General features: G+C 32.5%; 5 protein-coding genes across 7 annotated transcripts; 3 read left to right on the forward strand and 2 right to left on the reverse strand.

Annotated features, from left to right (window-relative positions):
- Positions 1–103: 103 nt before the first annotated feature.
- On the forward strand, positions 104–3,402 carry LOC128876543 (uncharacterized). Of its 2 annotated transcripts, none has more exons than XM_054123000.1 (7): positions 104–331; positions 420–445; positions 1,537–1,630; positions 1,738–1,965; positions 2,039–2,253; positions 2,323–2,586; positions 2,668–3,402. In XM_054123000.1, the coding sequence occupies exons 4-7, from the start codon at positions 1,828–1,830 to the stop codon at positions 2,924–2,926; spliced, it is 876 nt and encodes a 291-aa protein (XP_053978975.1). In that variant the 5' UTR covers positions 104–331; positions 420–445; positions 1,537–1,630; positions 1,738–1,827; the 3' UTR covers positions 2,927–3,402. The 2 variants fall into 2 exon arrangements, with proteins under 2 accessions (XP_053978975.1, XP_053978976.1); XM_054123001.1 differs by having other exon boundaries at positions 104–326.
- Positions 3,403–3,539: 137 nt separating this feature from the next.
- LOC128876544 (uncharacterized) lies at positions 3,540–5,069 on the reverse strand. 2 transcript variants are annotated; one of them, XM_054123003.1, is made up of 4 exons: positions 4,719–5,069; positions 4,135–4,397; positions 3,905–4,047; positions 3,540–3,782 (listed from the first exon to the last, which is right to left on the reverse strand). In XM_054123003.1, the coding sequence occupies exons 1-4, from the start codon at positions 4,739–4,741 to the stop codon at positions 3,636–3,638; spliced, it is 576 nt and encodes a 191-aa protein (XP_053978978.1). In that variant the 5' UTR covers positions 4,742–5,069; the 3' UTR covers positions 3,540–3,635. The 2 variants fall into 2 exon arrangements, with proteins under 2 accessions (XP_053978978.1, XP_053978977.1); XM_054123002.1 differs by having other exon boundaries at positions 4,528–5,067.
- A 653-nt stretch (positions 5,070–5,722) lies between these two features.
- Positions 5,723–8,819, reverse strand: LOC128876642 (glycosylphosphatidylinositol anchor attachment 1 protein). The gene is made up of 10 exons (XM_054123164.1): positions 8,459–8,819; positions 8,116–8,333; positions 7,870–8,026; positions 7,563–7,771; positions 7,249–7,466; positions 6,959–7,146; positions 6,742–6,869; positions 6,419–6,615; positions 6,178–6,345; positions 5,723–6,029 (listed from the first exon to the last, which is right to left on the reverse strand). The coding sequence occupies exons 1-10, from the start codon at positions 8,598–8,600 to the stop codon at positions 5,753–5,755; spliced, it is 1,902 nt and encodes a 633-aa protein (XP_053979139.1). The 5' UTR covers positions 8,601–8,819; the 3' UTR covers positions 5,723–5,752.
- A 135-nt stretch (positions 8,820–8,954) lies between these two features.
- On the forward strand, positions 8,955–13,786 carry LOC128876641 (WASH complex subunit 5). Its single transcript, XM_054123163.1, has 17 exons — positions 8,955–9,174; positions 9,261–9,363; positions 9,437–9,628; positions 9,717–9,931; positions 10,003–10,369; positions 10,437–10,712; positions 10,799–11,024; positions 11,110–11,345; positions 11,432–11,683; positions 11,757–11,939; positions 12,024–12,140; positions 12,212–12,384; positions 12,523–12,785; positions 12,853–13,036; positions 13,122–13,342; positions 13,413–13,566; positions 13,632–13,786. Exons 1-17 carry the CDS (start codon positions 9,053–9,055, stop codon positions 13,783–13,785), a joined length of 3,438 nt encoding a protein of 1,145 aa, XP_053979138.1. The 5' UTR covers positions 8,955–9,052; the 3' UTR covers position 13,786.
- A 1,904-nt stretch (positions 13,787–15,690) lies between these two features.
- Positions 15,691–16,340, forward strand: LOC128876643 (uncharacterized). Its single transcript, XM_054123165.1, has 2 exons — positions 15,691–15,951; positions 16,131–16,340. The coding sequence occupies exons 1-2, from the start codon at positions 15,698–15,700 to the stop codon at positions 16,270–16,272; spliced, it is 396 nt and encodes a 131-aa protein (XP_053979140.1). The 5' UTR covers positions 15,691–15,697; the 3' UTR covers positions 16,273–16,340.
- The last annotated feature ends 803 nt before the right edge of the window (positions 16,341–17,143 follow it).

Genomic DNA, 17,143 nt, shown 5'->3' on the forward strand with positions numbered 1-17,143 from the left:
AAAGGCTTCACGATGTGCTTTCGTCCGGCAAGCTACAATAAATGCACCTTTCGCTCGGAATCTTCGCTCCAGCCAGAAAGCGTGAAAGCAACAGAAACCTGTGTCAGTCGTGCTCTACCTACATTGATCGATCGATCGTAGATAAATCAATATCGCGTGAACAGTGCTCGCGATGATTTCCCGTGCATCTTTTCAAGCATAAACGCGTAGCGTTTCGTTGAAATACACAATGTTTCGGATACCGTTAATAACGATACGTGGAAAATCGAGCGAACGATATGTTCCGATATCGTTATACGTTTGACCAGCGCGTTTCGACGATAAAAGTACGGTTAGTGCATAAACAACAACTCGTAACCACTCGTAAAACATTTTTACATCACGTTCGATAGCTTACCGATCAAATTTAATTTTTACAGACTACTACAACATGGATATGTTTCAGGTATGACGATTTCGAGATTAATATTATTATTTGTACCATCCGTTAATATCTGTGATAATATTGAGAATTTTTTTATCGTCTTATCCCCCTCCTCCCGTGTATCTATCTTTACTATTTAGATCGAAATTTTCTTCTAATTGTATATACATTGAAGAAACGAAGAAAAAATGACAGGTATCGTAAAGCAATATGCGTTTGGTACCAAGTTGACACAACTTATGGCGCTTGCGCAAGTAAAATTTTCAGTCTTTATCCTTTTCGTGTTTTTGTATATATTTGTATATATAAGTACACACATTTTACAGATTCTTTTCTAACGAATCTGTAAGAATCAGGAAACACTTGTGCTGCGATCAAAATTAAACGAAATATACAAACGTGATTTTGATCGTACCATTTTTTCGAGTCGAAAATTTGATTATTTTTCGATATCGTTTATCGAAAATGTATGCCCGGGTAATATGTAGAACGTGGGTGACAATTGCATACGGAATAATTCTGTTACCGATCGAAGATGCACGCGACCTTGTCAAATGACATCACGATACTAAATTAGGATTTCTTTACCGGCGCAAGTGTATGACGACACGCACACACCATACGAAGGATTCTATAATTACGTGTTTTACAATTCATTTTCCAAGGATGCCACTCCCATTTTCATTACCCACGTATCAATAAAAAAAATAAATCAAATTTAACAACACTTTTACCCTGATAAATAAACAATATTGAATAAACAATATTTATACTCGACGTACCACATCGTCCTGTACGATAAATATTACTTATGCTAATTGAATCCTATCCTATCGAACCTATTATCCTACTAGTATTATCTTATTGAACCTAAATAGTAAAAAGTATATTACTCTGAGAATATTATAATACGAGCATTACTTTCGATATCCTTTTATGTTGTTGCATATTGTATGCATTTTCTAGTTTCTTTCGAATTCCTTATAAATGCATAAACATCCGCAGTCTAATTATCGGTATTAACAACACAGTTAGACTACATTTCCAATAAAAATTATACCACCAGAACAAAAATTAACTTATTCTTATTAAATTATGATTTTTCTTTCCAGGCAATAAATGATATTTATATCTGAAATTAATATTAATCGTTGAAGTCTATGATATAAATAATAATGTACTTTTGCATCGATCAGTATTTATTAAGTAAGTTTCGTCGATACCTCGACATTTTAGATGGCTAGTTTTGCTATTTAAATATTTAACAATATCATTATTACATTTCTATAATTTTTAATTGATTTTTCTTTCAGCTATAATATGTATGTCAGCGGTACCATGATATAAATTAATTTTCAACCTTGACATTTTTGCAAAGAAATTGTACCAACATAGGTATCAGAATGACTCATACTTCAAGATACATGGGATATCATGCTAGCACAAATCGAGATTATTTAACGGATGGTGATGAGAGTCATCATGCTCCGTCGGAGCATACAGTATCCGAATATATTGTATCCGCAGACCATACTACAATGGTAGTTTGCAATTATATGAGTAACATAACAGTAAAAACTTGTTGTACACATTATGTATGTTTACATTCCATAGGTAAAAGCATCGAAAAAAGACCGACCCGAGAAATATGAAAAAGAAGAAGGAAGACGATCACGAAGCACACCTAACAGCCGTGTTTCTGTATTATCTGGATCTTCTAGGCACAGTCTTCATCCTCTCAATAAGAGCGCTTCACACGGTAGCATATGCGACAATGGATCAGATGTGTACGTTACGAGTGCTGCGTACAGAGCAACATCAGACATAAGGTTGTAAATATAACACTGTAACATTACTTATACAACATTATGTATTAATCGCTGTTATTTAATCAACAGTCATGCATCGCATCACAGTCTAACTCCAAGTTCGAGACTGGGTCATCGGGCACCTAGTCACTGTAGCTACGGTTCTGCAAAGTCAGTAAAATCACACGCATCCAGAAAGGATGGTATTATTATCGAAACTATGTCGACACCTAATCCATTTTGTCCGAATACCAAGGGAATTTGCTGCCTTATGTTACTTCTCAATCTTGGTTTAATTCTTGTTACGTTAGGTTTTGTTATAGTTATTCAATTTTTCCAACCATTGATAGTTTGGTAAGTACATAGTCAACAAAAATAATTAAAAAGGAAACAACATCTAAAGTTTCTCCTTGTTTATTCTATATTTTCTTTCAGGATTTTAGGAATAGTGTTTCTTGTATTTGGATTTTTAACTCTGATGGGAAGTCTTCTATACTGTGTACATGTATTTAGAAATGCAAAGCACCCGCACGACATTAATCCAGAAGATCTTTATTGGACGAAATATTGGCAAGGACACGTAGGTTCGGCACCCGAAGTGTATTACAAAGCTGAAGATAAGTATCAAGATGACGGATACAGTGATCGTTTAAGCAAATATTCGAATAAATATTACGATCGTCAAAGATACTAACGATAATACTATTATATTCAATATGTTTTGACGTTAATTATCAGATAAGTGTAACAAATTAAAAAACTTCGAGACAAAAGAAGTTACGTTAATGGTAAATATTAATTTGTGTTATGAAAAATTAATCATTATAAAATAGCCAAATAATCAGTGTTTAAATTGGTTTATTTAATTTTTTTTAACATAGAAAATTTTGATCCTCTTTAATAACGCGTATCTTCTTGTTATCACGCATAACAAAAATAGAAGATAATATAAAAAGTAAATAAATTGACATAAAACGAGAAATAAATCTTTTTTTATACAAAATAACAAGAACATATTACATTACTAAAAAGGATCGAGATCTATTACGATCGAAACGTTTAAATGAACTAATTTTAATAAAGCTTATTTAAAGAAAAAAGTTACATTCTATTAATATCAATGCTAATAACATATTTCACCGACCACAGACCAAAATTATATTTTGTATAAAATGCTTAGTTATTTATTTGATACAGATACGGATATAAATTACAAATTCTTTAACTGTAAATATTTTCTATATAATGAATTAAAAGATTAACAAGCGAAAGTCCTAGCCTTACAATTATTTTACAATATTTCAATCTTTGTGTATCGAATAACTGTATTTTATTTATCAAGTTATAAACAAACACAAAATAATTTATCAATACATTATTATTATCGTAATTTGCGTATTACTTTACCACGTTTTCGCAAGTCCAATTGTGTTATTAAACAGTTGTTGGTTGTAAAATGTTCCATCGGTTTCCATTATGAAATAAAACCATTTGCCACGAATTTTCAATGATGTGTAAGTGTTCCTTTTTATCAAAGTATTAACTTTTATCTTAAAAATAATAAAGAAACTACTAATCTCTGATGAAATAAGTCTTTTATATAAAATTACAAGAGTACAAAGAACAAAAAAGAACATGTAAGCTAACTGAATTTACTACAACTATTGGTTACCTCTTCCACAGGAATTGTTAAAATTCTTTCCTTTTTCAATAAATGATGAGTAGTTAGAGTTACGTATTTGCCTCCTTTGTGTAAAATGATACACCTTATAAATCGTCGAATTATGAAATGCGACATAGTAGCCGTGATAGGTCCTAAATATAAAAATATAAATTTGAAATAAAGTCGTATTGTTACCTATGTGCATACTATGAAAATTAATTGTGAATTTATACTATTACCTATTAACATATTTAAAATGTAGAATATATTGTCTTTAATTGCCTGTTTAACTTCTTTCCACAATACACCGTTCGTCCATGTCAACAATGCTTTTATATCAACTGTGTAATATGCGAGCGTCATTGAGCCAAAAGACCATCCGAATGTGACACATCGCAATATATTTGTAGCTATGGTAGATTTAGATTTAAACAGTATTACATTATTCTGCACATTTGTATTTACATGAAATACATCCGGATCCCATTGGTTAGTCGAGTTCCTGAATATCATAAAAACAAACGTTGATGTTTTTAAAACACGTCGAAAATCGTTTATACAAGAATTTTACGGATTACTATTTGTCTAAGGAAGCAAACTTCTTATACAAACTATGCAATACTGTACAGTACCTTGTACTTCTTTCTTTAAGTGCACAGTTAGGTGGAGAATGATACGATTTACAAAATACAGGAGCTTTTGATTTAGAATTCTTCGCTAAAGGCCGGTAAAAGAATGTCAATTTACTAATTACATCGGCGCGTACAACAGCATTCTTCAAACACAAATGATTAAACATTGTTACAATCTATAAATACTATACTCGACTATATTATTCTCCGGCATCAGCTGGTGTGGTTAGGTCTGATAGGTTAGACTGCATCACTGGATTAGTCTGAGCAAGTCTGGATGAGGGTAAGTAAGACTAAAAAGAAATGCTCGTAAAAACGCAGATTAGCTCAGACTTCAGACTCTCAGCAACTCTAACAAGTGGACCTTGGTGGACCTCAGACATCAGCTCAGCAACCTCATTCCACCTGATTCCACCTCAGTCACCAAAATTTGCTAAAATCGAATGAAACAATGAAGAAACTTGATGAAACCACGTGCTACTACTATAGCATACTATAGTTTAGAAATATTTGTATAGTTCAACGTCTCAGTATGACACTGTCTTACTGTCGACTAATGGGTCATTATTTCTATAAAATATATAAGTACCTACTTACATAAACATATTATTATAGCATAGCAAACTTCATTTATTCAATAACTTAATTCAATAATTTAATTAAATAAAAGGAAATTCAAATGTCCCGCCAGATCAGTGGCGCTATCTGGCGGCGAACTTCCGAACTAATTTCGGAGTTTGGTCAGCGCCTCTCTCGGGAAAACGCTCAAGTTTGTCCTCAATAGTTCCTTTTTTCAGTGCTAGATGGCGCTACTTTATTCTGCATTTACCCTATTATGGTAATATATCGACACCGGTCGGTAAATAACAATTTAATGGCGCCATCTAACAATGAAAAGAGGAACTAATCGAGGACAAACTTGAGCGTTTTCCCGAGAGAGGCGCTGACCATACTCCGATAATTAGTTCGGTATATTCACCGCTAGATGGCTATTTATTTGAGCAAAAATAGCGGGAACTCGCAAGAGAAGCTGTGATAGTTTAAAAGTTTAAAAGGAAGGCTAATTAATAATAAAACTAAAAAGAATACTGACTGCAGATATATACGTACATTGAGTAGACCACAGTAAATTTAATACAGAAGAGCTTAGGTGAACAAGGAAGAACATGTGTAAATAAATAATCGACGCGGTTGCTATTGTTCCAACAAAATTAGTTTACTTGTATTAAGAATGTATTACACTATCTGAACACAAAATATTCCAAAACAAAAGCCAAATAGGAAGCATCATAGAAATTGTTACATTGTAGAACCAATTTCCGTATATCATTGAATCCATAATACTAAAAACGTATGCTTGCTTTATGGCACGATATCCCCTAAACAGGATTGAGAGAAAAGGCTCGGTAGAAAAATTGATATATGTGTAACACATTATGAGAACGCTTGATGTCACGAATGGATGTAGAAGAATCCATAGAAAAGAGATTACGCTGCGAAATCTGGAACATAAACGTATGTTAAATTCTGAAAGTGACGGATAGTAAAGCTTTAATTGCACGTAACTTGATAATAATGCGCGCAAGTATAAAGTAAGGATACCTTATTGTGCATAAAAAAATATTACTTGCTTAAAGGAGAATAGCTTACTTGCTGGTAGAATTTTGTTTTGGTGTTATCGGCAGAATAGCAGGCGCATAAACTACAGCAGCGACAAGCGCTAAGGAAAAATTATGCATCGCTAAACACATTAATACAGTGGCCAGTTCCACTGACGCGATTACACAAATTAAAGCTGCATTTTTAAACTTCATTTTCCTACAAAAAATGAAAATTTATTTATGGCGACATTATCACATCGTTGAAATAATGTTATAATCGCCAAAATTACCTTCTCGAATAAAGTGGCAACATTACTGTTAAAACAGTTATAGCTGCAAAGCCAAAATATATAGAATCTTCTGTACGAAGATTCCATAATTTACTACCAATGTAAGTTAACGCATGAGGAGACGATGCGATTACAACTCCACAAATGTGTGCCCACAATATCTCTGAAGTTATAGTTCCAATATCAAATCCATCTTTCTATAAAATATACTATATTAATGCCAAAGCTTTCAGCATCTATTCGATAAAACTTAAAGTACTATTCAGAATAAACGTTAATATAAAAGTATGCGACACGGTATAAACGTAACGAAAATAACAAACCTTTGATTGCTTTGAAGTAGTACTTTTTTTATTTTCTATAGAAGTGGATACTTGTAGCCTCTGCCACATGGAAAATGCTTTAATAAATACTATGGCAATAATTAATACTAGGGATCTTATATAGAGCCCTGAAATGATCATAATTATCAAGTGTATAAAATTCGGATCTGTAATATAAATAAATATAAACGATGTGAATACATAGATCTACACTTACCAATAGAAATATAAGTATCAGTCGATGGAAGTAGATAAAAAAAGTAAGACTGATGAAAGCGTTCTAGTAAATTGTTTAGCGATCGTATTATACTCTCCACTATACGACCTACTTGATAAAAATTTTCATCGGAATTTTGTTGTCCAGGTTTCTCGAAACCTTCCAAAGTGATCGCTTCTATACCGAACCTTTAGTGATACCATTTACAGGAAAATATTAAATTATATTAAATATGACAACTACAACCTCTAAACTATTAACATTTTTCTGAAAATGCAATATATTTATACCTATGAAAGAGTCCATGATTTCCTGTTGGAACTCCAGTAGCCTGAGTCGCAATCATCATCAGAAGCGTATTAAAATGATACCACCAATTTTTAAATTTATCTTTATATTTAATATCGAAACGTCTTTGAAACGTTTGTCTAATTCCTCCTTTAGCAATCATATTTTGCGCTAAATTAAAAAGGTCTAAGTTCGGTAGTTGTCCATTTAATCCTTCTACCTAGAAAAGTATTGAAGTATTATTAGCAAAGAATAATCAATTGATTTAATGTTTGCTTTTTTAATTCGTTATATCATAATAAAAATAAAGATGCACCTTAACATCAATAGAGGAAATCTTCATTGAATGTAATTCTAAGTTAATAGCTGCTTGAATGGAACCAGCACGACCTGAAAGGTCTCCAGATATTAGCACACCTTCATTACCACTCGTAACTCCATGGTACGCGTCTAGCCATGCCTGAATTCCTAATTGTTCATGTTCTGTAATTAAGAATATAATGTCTTTTGCCCAGTATTTCTGCCCTGGAAACAAACAAAAAGATGTATCAATAAAATGAATATATACATAATCATTTAAATATGTACAATATTTCTGTATAAAGAATTAATGAATCACTTACTCCTACAGAATTTTGCAAATGCAAGAAGAAGAGCAACAGAAGGAGCAGTGTCCAAATAAATACTGTAAACTGGTCTGAAGGGGACACTAACTATAATCGCTTCTGTACTAGCCGCTCTTGGAGCTCTTATGATTCCATATATATTTTGCCCTGTATACTAAAGAAATACATGTTATTACACAACTACGAATATAAATATTTAGACGACTTTTCAGTGACAAAGTATTTAAAAAAATGTATATTTACCCGTTGTTCTTGGAAAGGATATATTAACGAGAAATTGTGTACAAAAACATCTAATTGAAGTTGATTTAATTTAGCGGCCAGCCACGCGTACGGCATTGCATCCGGATAGCGTTTCATTTCGTGAATTAATTCTAGATAATATTGTTTCGATGTCTGTTCCAAGTTACTTTCTTTCGTAACCAATCCTGGTAACAATGCATTTTCAGAGAAATATGTATCTGAAATAAAAAACAATAATGTACGAATATTATTTGGACTTACTTTATTACATCTTTACAAATATCTTAAATAAAAACATAACCTAGCATTCTCTTTTGAAACGACACATGAATGAAACACCTACTGTCATTAAACGTCGGTAAAGCAAGAAGTAATATCCAAGCAATTCCACTGATATAAAGAAGAAAACACAGCGGTCGTTCCCATTTTAACAATAGTTTTATTACTTTTCCAGGTCCAGCTCTAGGATCTGTCAACAAACCCATTTCAACCCCTTGTCCTACACATGCGAATCTCGTGGTATCGGATTTGTATTGTTATATAAAAGAGAATTGGATACGTCTTATCAGAGCACTCCTAATCTAAGCGCTCCTAAGTACACAACTACACATATTATATAGTTCAGTTATAAACTGACAATGATAATTGAACGACATCAAGAGACATATATGATACATCATATGCAGGGGGCCAAAATTTCGGCGTTTTTCAGGTCTTGATTTTGAATGCGCATGCATCTTCTAACTATCTGAGACAGGGACGGCTTAAAAACTACAGAGCCCAGATCAGAACAACTGCTTCCCTTTGATGCTTCCACGTTCCACCTTCCATGAACCATCCCTGGCATCACTGATCAAAGTGCCCCTCCCCTAATTGCAATGTTGATTTCTTACCAGTTGTCATTACTGAAGTAAATACCAATAAATACAGCTAAAAAATGGGCGATTTCTTGGCAGCTAACAATACTTGCGGCCAAAATTTATTGCGTTTAGTGTCTCGTGGAAATGCTATTATAGCTGAATTTATGAGATTAAAGGATTATGTACCGCCAGTGTTTAGGTTATTTACACCTTTGAATATTATATGTTTTCAACTTTACTATATTGTAGTTTTGAAATTTATATTGATTTTCTTTTACTTTACAGCTTGGATTCCAAACAACTAGTTCAAAAATACGGATCGATCATAATTGATTTTACATATTTTAAATCAGTTAGCGTTTATGAGCAAAAAATAGAAAATGATCCGGTAAGTAGATGAAAGTAACAAGAATGTATAAATAAACATACATTGTTTTTATCTCAATTGGTACTTTTAATAGGTTCTCCAAAAAACAGACGAGGAGTTAAGAAATAATTTTTCCGATATAATTTCAAGGTTTTACTTAGCTTTCGAAAGTATACACAAATATGTTACAGACTTGAATTTTTACATTGATGAATTAGAAGATGGAATATATATTCATCAGTCCATAGATTCGATCATGCTCAATGAAGAAGGAAGACAATTAATGGTACATGGGACAATTAATTAGAAATAAGAATACATTTCTAGAACTTTTAATTTTTTACAAAATTCAACACTTATATTTATGTTAATAGTGCGAGGCTGTATATTTATATGGAGTTATGTTATTATTGGTGGATTACTATTTCGAAGGATGCGTAAGAGAACGATTACTCGTATCTTACGATCGGTACAATGCTCAACGTTCGTCCTCTACACGCGTTGACGATATATGTACGTTACTTCGTTCAACAGGATTTTCTAAAACTTCTAGTAAGCGACCTGCAAATTATCCTGAAGATTATTTTAAGTGAGTCCTTTACAATATTTTATGTTCTTAATATTTAAACATTTTTAAACTTACAAACATTTATTTTACAGGAGAATACCAATAAACGAGTCTTTGATAGAGCAAATTATTGGTCGTTTACGTTCAGATGAAATATACAATCAAAGTCTTGCCTTTCCACATCCGGAACATCGTAGCGCTGCCTTTTCCACTCAAGCATCAATGTTGGTTGTAATTTTGTCGTTCAAGCCTACAATGTTACACACGCATACAGCTAATATGAGAGAAATAGTCGATAGATTTTTCCCTGATAACTGGGTAATCAGTATTTATATGGGGATAGTAATAAACTTATACGATTGGTGGTTACCATATAAGGCTGCGAGAACGGCTCTCAATAATAGACTCGAATCGTCGAATGTAAAAGTAATCGCACAAAATTATGGTCAAAAAATGAAGGTAATTATGTGTTCACCTTTTAAAATAGAATATTTACGTTATTAACTGTATTAAAAATTTATTTCAGAAATTAATATCTGAAACAGAAGAGGTACAATTAGCTGTTACTCTAGATGGAAGTGCAATAGGATCGTTGGTAAAGTTGGTAAGGGAATGTAACGTGACGTTACATTGGATACTTCTACATACCGCGATGCCAACAATATCGTTAGAAGACTCAAAGCGTTCACGTATGCTCAGGCAATTGGTAGTAAACGAAAGCAAATATACAACAGTTGATTGTCTTCAGTTATTGTTAAGTACTGCCCAAATCGAACAAGATGTCAAACAATTGTACAAAGATGTACGTGTAATAATACATCCCGTATTATGCGATCACATTTAAGATTAACAAAACGTATTTCATTAACTTTACTTTTTAATTTGTAGTTGTTATTTGGCAAAGAAACTAAATGGCTTAGAGATAAAGAGGTATGTGTTGAACGCATAACAGACCTTGCCCAAATATTTGGCGGTAATAAATCTCTCGATGGTATCGAAAGAAATCAAAATTTACATTCGTGGTTTATAACGATAAGCAAGCATATCGATTCATTGCAACAAGAGGATGGAAGGAAAATAGTACAATTATTACAGGCCTTAGAACAAGTGCAGAGTAACTACGATATAAATCGCAATACATACAAAATGATTTTATATTAATCTACGATGGGTTATGATTTTATCTGTAATTTTTTTAGAATTTCATCAGTTGGAAACTAATTTACATATATCGCAGCATTTAGCAGATACGTGTGAAATATTACATAATATGTTGCGAACAGCAAGTATAACAGAAGACACTATGATTAGTTTAAATATAGTGACGGATTGTTGCTACGCGTGGAACATAATGGAATCGTTTATTGATACAATGCAAGCTAGTATAAAAGAAAGCCCTCCGACTGTAATAAAATTAAAAGCCCTCTTTTTAAAAGTAAATTGTAACTTTTACTCGAACTTGATACACCAGTACTTATTACGTTTATAATTATTTTAAACATTTATATCTCATGTTTTTAGATGGCTTCGGCTTTGGAGACTCCTTTATTAAGAGTAAATCAAGCACGAAGCGCAGATTTATCATCGGTATCGCAATATTATAGCAGAGAATTAGAAAAATATGCAAGACGTGTTTTGCAAATAATACCCGAAACTGTGTTTGGTTTACTTGCTCAGATAGTACACCTTGAGACCAATGCTTTCAAGGAAATCCCTACGAAATTACCAAAGGATAAATTGAAAGAATATGCACAATTAGATGACAGATTAAAGGTACATTCCACTTGTGATTTCTCTTTGAATAAATTTCCTATTATTACTACGTAAACGCAATGGTTTCTTTTAGATGGCTAAATTAACATATGCCGTGTCGGTATTTACAAAAGGAGTACTGTCTTTAAGAAGCGTTCCATTAGGAGTATTGAGAGTCGATTCTCATCGACTTTTAGAAGATGGTATACGCCAAGAACTCGTAAAAAAAGTTACCTTAGCTTTGGACAGCGGTCTTGTTTTCGAACCTAAATCAAAAGTAAGCCTTAGATTAAAATTGTTCGCTCTATAATCGTGTGTTTTATTAAAGATTACTTCTTATGTCAATACTGCATTATTTTAGACGTCTTTAACGCAAAAACTTGATAATTTAGCTGCAATTATAGATGGTTACCGTAAATCATTTCAATACATTCAAGATTACATAAATATTAACAGCTTAAAAATGTGGCACGAAGAAGTAAGTAAACCCGCGAATATTTAACGAGCTTCTGTATAATAACTTGTATAAGTACTTTTAAATACTCGTAGATAACATATATTATAAATAACGCAGTGGACGAAGAATGTACAGGTTCTACTTGGACTCCAGAAAGATCGTGGAGATACTTTCAAGAAGAAAAACATATATCCGTATTGGATAGTAATTCTGTAACGTTCATTGGTAGACTTGCTCGCGAACTTACTCGTATAACTGATACTAGGTAAATTTCTTTTGCTAAAAAAAAGTATCTTCACTATACATCCAGTCGTAATAATAATCCACATAGAAGACCTTAAGTTAAATAAATAGTCAGTGTACGGATGAATACTATTATTTATGTTTAATTATACATTTGTAGGACAACTGTTTATATCGAACATTCTCTTGCTTGGTATGATCTCAAAACCCAAGCAGAAGTATTAAATTATAAAATCTTTTCAAAGATATTAGAAGCAATAGGTACACCTGGTTTAACAGGACTAGACAAACTTATTTCATTTTATATCACTTTCGAATTAGATAATATGAATCATTATATAGAAAAGAATATTCGTAATAAAACATGGACGTCTACGCTCGATTGCTTTGAAGCAATATTAAATTCTATGGACAGTTCTAAAGGTATTGTTTTACAATTTAGCATATTCTCTAATAAATTCAGCAACCTAAATTTAGTATATGTGTTTAGGTAATATGCAAAAACTTCATAGTTCTGTTAGTTCTTATACTAATAAATTCTGCCCTCAACTACTCGAATGGGTATTAAAAATCGGACATTATCAGCTTCTTAAAAAAAAAATAGCATACGAATTGAATACCGCTTGCAAATTCGAAGCTAAACATATGGAAGCAGCACTTCAAACTGTAAACACGTATGTTTAAATAATATTTTGATCAATTCTTTTTTTTTTATGTCATATAAATTTCCTTAGTTCGTATATTTCTATGGTTTTGCAGAGCTATTTTATTCGAAATCGATAAGAAAGGCAAGAACGATGAAACTAAGGCTGACAGAATCGAGTTGTTACGCGAGCTTAGCGTCAGATTAGATTGGGCTGGTATAAGCAATCCTCATAATAACGTGTACATCAAATCGTCAAATATAAGCAATATCGCCCTCATTATATTTTTACTTACCGTATCACAACTGTCTAAGTTACACTATTGCAAAAATACAGGTAAATCGATACGCATATTTAAATATTTCAATGTATACAATGTAACGATACTTGTAAAAATTAATTGTAGGAAGTCTTTTAAGTAAAAAATCTCAAGATCCTCTCGATGCTGTAGTATTCGTAACGGGAGTACAAACCGTTTTACGTCAGTGTGCTTTCTCTACGATGATGTGCTACGTTAAATATCTTTCTACGTATATTCTTTCCTGTGTAACGCCAGACAGGTACGGAGATATTATTCTCTATATAATTTCATTGCAACGTGCATTAATCGATACTTTACTTATAGCGCAAAAACTGGAAGCGACGGAGATTCCGAAGGAATGAACACTTTACATTTTCTGGAATTATTTACAAAATATTCTGGTATACCGCGATCGCTTATTCTTAAAGAAATTCCTATAATCATCATGGATCATCTCCAAGCAACCACTGTTAAATAATCATAAACTTCAAGCGTTATATAATCCTTTGAACAAAATCATTTTACATTGTATCGAAGTGTAAAAGAATATTCTCTATTTTGTACATATATATATGCATATTTTGTACATACATGTATCGTAGTATATATACTAATAATATAAGTTAATTGTTAAACATAAGAAATAAAATTCTATTATTACTACAAACATTTATATTTATTCCTTAAAATGGATGCTCTACCTAATAACGTGTTCAATGTTTCCTTGAAGTTTTTTTGGACCGAACTAAACCAAAAATAACGTTTAATATTGCCAACGAATCTTTTCTAATCGTATTAAAAAAATAATTGTATCAAAGTTTATCAAACTCTCGACTTGCGATTACGATGAATTTTGTAATACATTTTTACAAACTTCAATAAATTAAATTACTTTAGATTCTTAAATCTAATTCGAGGCGTATCAGCTTCATTAATTTTTGCCATATAGAACCGTACAATAATTGTATTAAATTTCTACACGTAAGTGAAACTCTGAACGCGTAGGACTTTATTGTCAGCATCCGCAGTAGGAATTTCTATACGCATCGGCGGCTAAAGGCGCTTGCGGCGACGGTGCGTTGCTCTTGCAATCATATTTTACAGCATCGATCGTTTCTAATCGTAATTAAAATGATATTACCAAGCTAAATTTACATAATCATGGCTACGTAATGGAATAACATGCTTTAAATTCTACTGCAACCCGCGTTTCGTTGTTTACGATAAAATAAATAACGTCGGCGGTTTCGTCGGCTAGAACGGCCGCTATGAGGTCATCGAAGACCCCAGCGGCAGCGCTTATTGTTTACAAACTATATAAAGATAACGCCTTAAACATTTAATGTAATCAGCAACTTTAAAATTATTTGAAGTCGAATACGATCCATTTTCGTGTCTCTGTATTCTGAATTACATCGAACAACGTGTAATGCATTAAAATTAATCAATCGAACGCCGTTGACGCCGACGACGCCGACGACGCAGTGGATCACGGCGGTGGTCGGCGGTCTCGTACAAAAGGAGCTGCGATAAATTCCCAGCTCAGTCCAGGCTTGCTTTACGTGCAGTTACAACGCTGAATTTCGTTTGTAGATTAAATTTACATTAAAATTTGTCTTCAAGACTCGGATAAAATTAATCAAATGTGCATCAACATCCTATACTGCATTTGTAACGATATTCGAAAAATGCTGGGCTCTCACGTTTCAATCTCTTTTAATATCGAGTCGATTACATTTCTCATCTCGTTCAATTCGCGATTATATCGTATTTATCAATGTTTCTTTTATATTTTATTTTTCTTAAAAGTTATGAACACTTTGAACGGTATCATTTAAGAAACTAGACACGTCGATTTTTGTATGTGAGTATAATTAACATTCTTCTGTTAACAGATCCCGTCGTTGAATTGTAAGTACCTATAGGTATAGGTGTAGATATATCTACACCTATCATACTCTATTTACTATTTCAATTTTGTTTCGTCCCTGCGTATACGTAGTAGATATACCTCTGTGATCTCGTAAGAAGTTCATCGTACCTATAACAGAAAATACATGATAATTAATAGAGACGAAATCGTAATCGTGAGAATATTTTAATTGAGTTTACTTGAGTTTTTCAATTTGTCAAATATGCTACTGTTTCGTCTCTAGAAATTTTTAACGCAATAAAGTATACGAGAAAGGACACAAAGAAACACGTGGAGAATCGCGCGACCAATAGAATTTGTAAATAATAAATACGCCCGATTTATGAAATATTATTTTCCATATGCTTGGATTGTATTTTCAACGAATCCATTTGTTTCTGCTGTGCATATATTTACTTTGTATGTATATATAAAGGGAACCGTAACTAACATCGTAATTTGTTGATATTAGAAAATCATGCGAGCGAGCATAATCGTCATTCTGGCTTTCGCCGCCGAAATGATCGTCGTCGTAGCGACATCTAGAAATCATAATTATTTTAATGTTCCAAAACAACCGAAATATTCCGAGCATCGAATAATCCGAACTATTGCGCCTCCGGAATCGCAAACGAGTTACGGTTATGGAAAAAGGCAAAGTTTCGTCGATGCTCCAGAAATGACTAAACACGGACGAATTTTATCTACTCTTTTAGAATACTTCCCGCAGGGGTACGTGTACGCATCTTTTTACATTTTTTTCCCCTCGTCGTAATAACGTTTAACGAAACGTGAAACTACCGAAAATCAAGCGACGCACGATCGCTCAGATAATAATTTATACAGATAAAATAGCTTAATTTTGATAATCTTTCTGTTCTTTATTATTGTAAATAAAATTTTAATTTCAGGATACCCGTAGAATGGCTGCTTCAGCAAATAAAAACAAATCCGACTTTTGCTGCAAAATTAACACGGTTACTAATGGACGAACGTACCGACTTGGTGTCAATGGATCATTCTAATCCGGAAAGAACAACCTGGCTATATTGAATCTTAAACTGAACGATCAAACGATGTACACAATTTCTAGCTATATATTATAGTTTTAATAAATCTGCGATATTCAAACGAGTGTTTTATTACTGTTATGATTGAGTATTGCCTCACCGTAATTATTATGTCCACTGGAGGTCCTTTAAAATGTTTATGACGCGAAAAATTTAATCTTCGCTTTTTTTGTAATAAAAATAGCTCCCACTATATCTCTAAGATGGCGCCACAGATACCTTTGATTAATTATTCCTTATTTTTCATAAATGCATAATTAATACGTTTGTTTTTGCTTTATAACACTACAATATAACAATTGATATGTCAAATTTATCATTTTAATGAATAATTATTTAATGCAGATTAATTATCGACATTTTTTAATTAGTAGCGCCATCTAGCAGAAACATTGGGAACTATTTTCACTACAAACTTGGGTGTTTCGCCACCGACGGCGCTACTAATAACTTCAATAAATTTTTCTTTATTTTTCTTAAATGCATGATTAATACAATTATTTCTTTTATAACACCACAACATATGATTTTAATGTATTATTTAAACATTTGCCTGAGTTTACATATGTGTTCTGGTCAATAAAATCATGCTGCGTACTACTAAATCGTCTCTTTAGTTAGTGGTTTAGTAAGCAACAAAAATCAGTTATGTCCCTAGCCCTCTGTTGATTCGTTTCAGAATTTTTAATAAAAATATCTCATAAAAAATATCAAATTATTTAGAAACAAATTTAGTATTTCTTTCGGTCGTAATAGTTTTTATAATTCACTATGGGGAAACAAAATTAAATATCTTCAACTTGAATTATGCCTAAGATATAATAATTTGACAATAAAAATTAAGAAACATTATT

The sequence above is a fragment of the Hylaeus volcanicus genome, chromosome 5 (assembly GCF_026283585.1).
Source record: "Hylaeus volcanicus isolate JK05 chromosome 5, UHH_iyHylVolc1.0_haploid, whole genome shotgun sequence".
Lineage (NCBI taxonomy): Eukaryota > Metazoa > Arthropoda > Insecta > Hymenoptera > Colletidae > Hylaeus > Hylaeus volcanicus.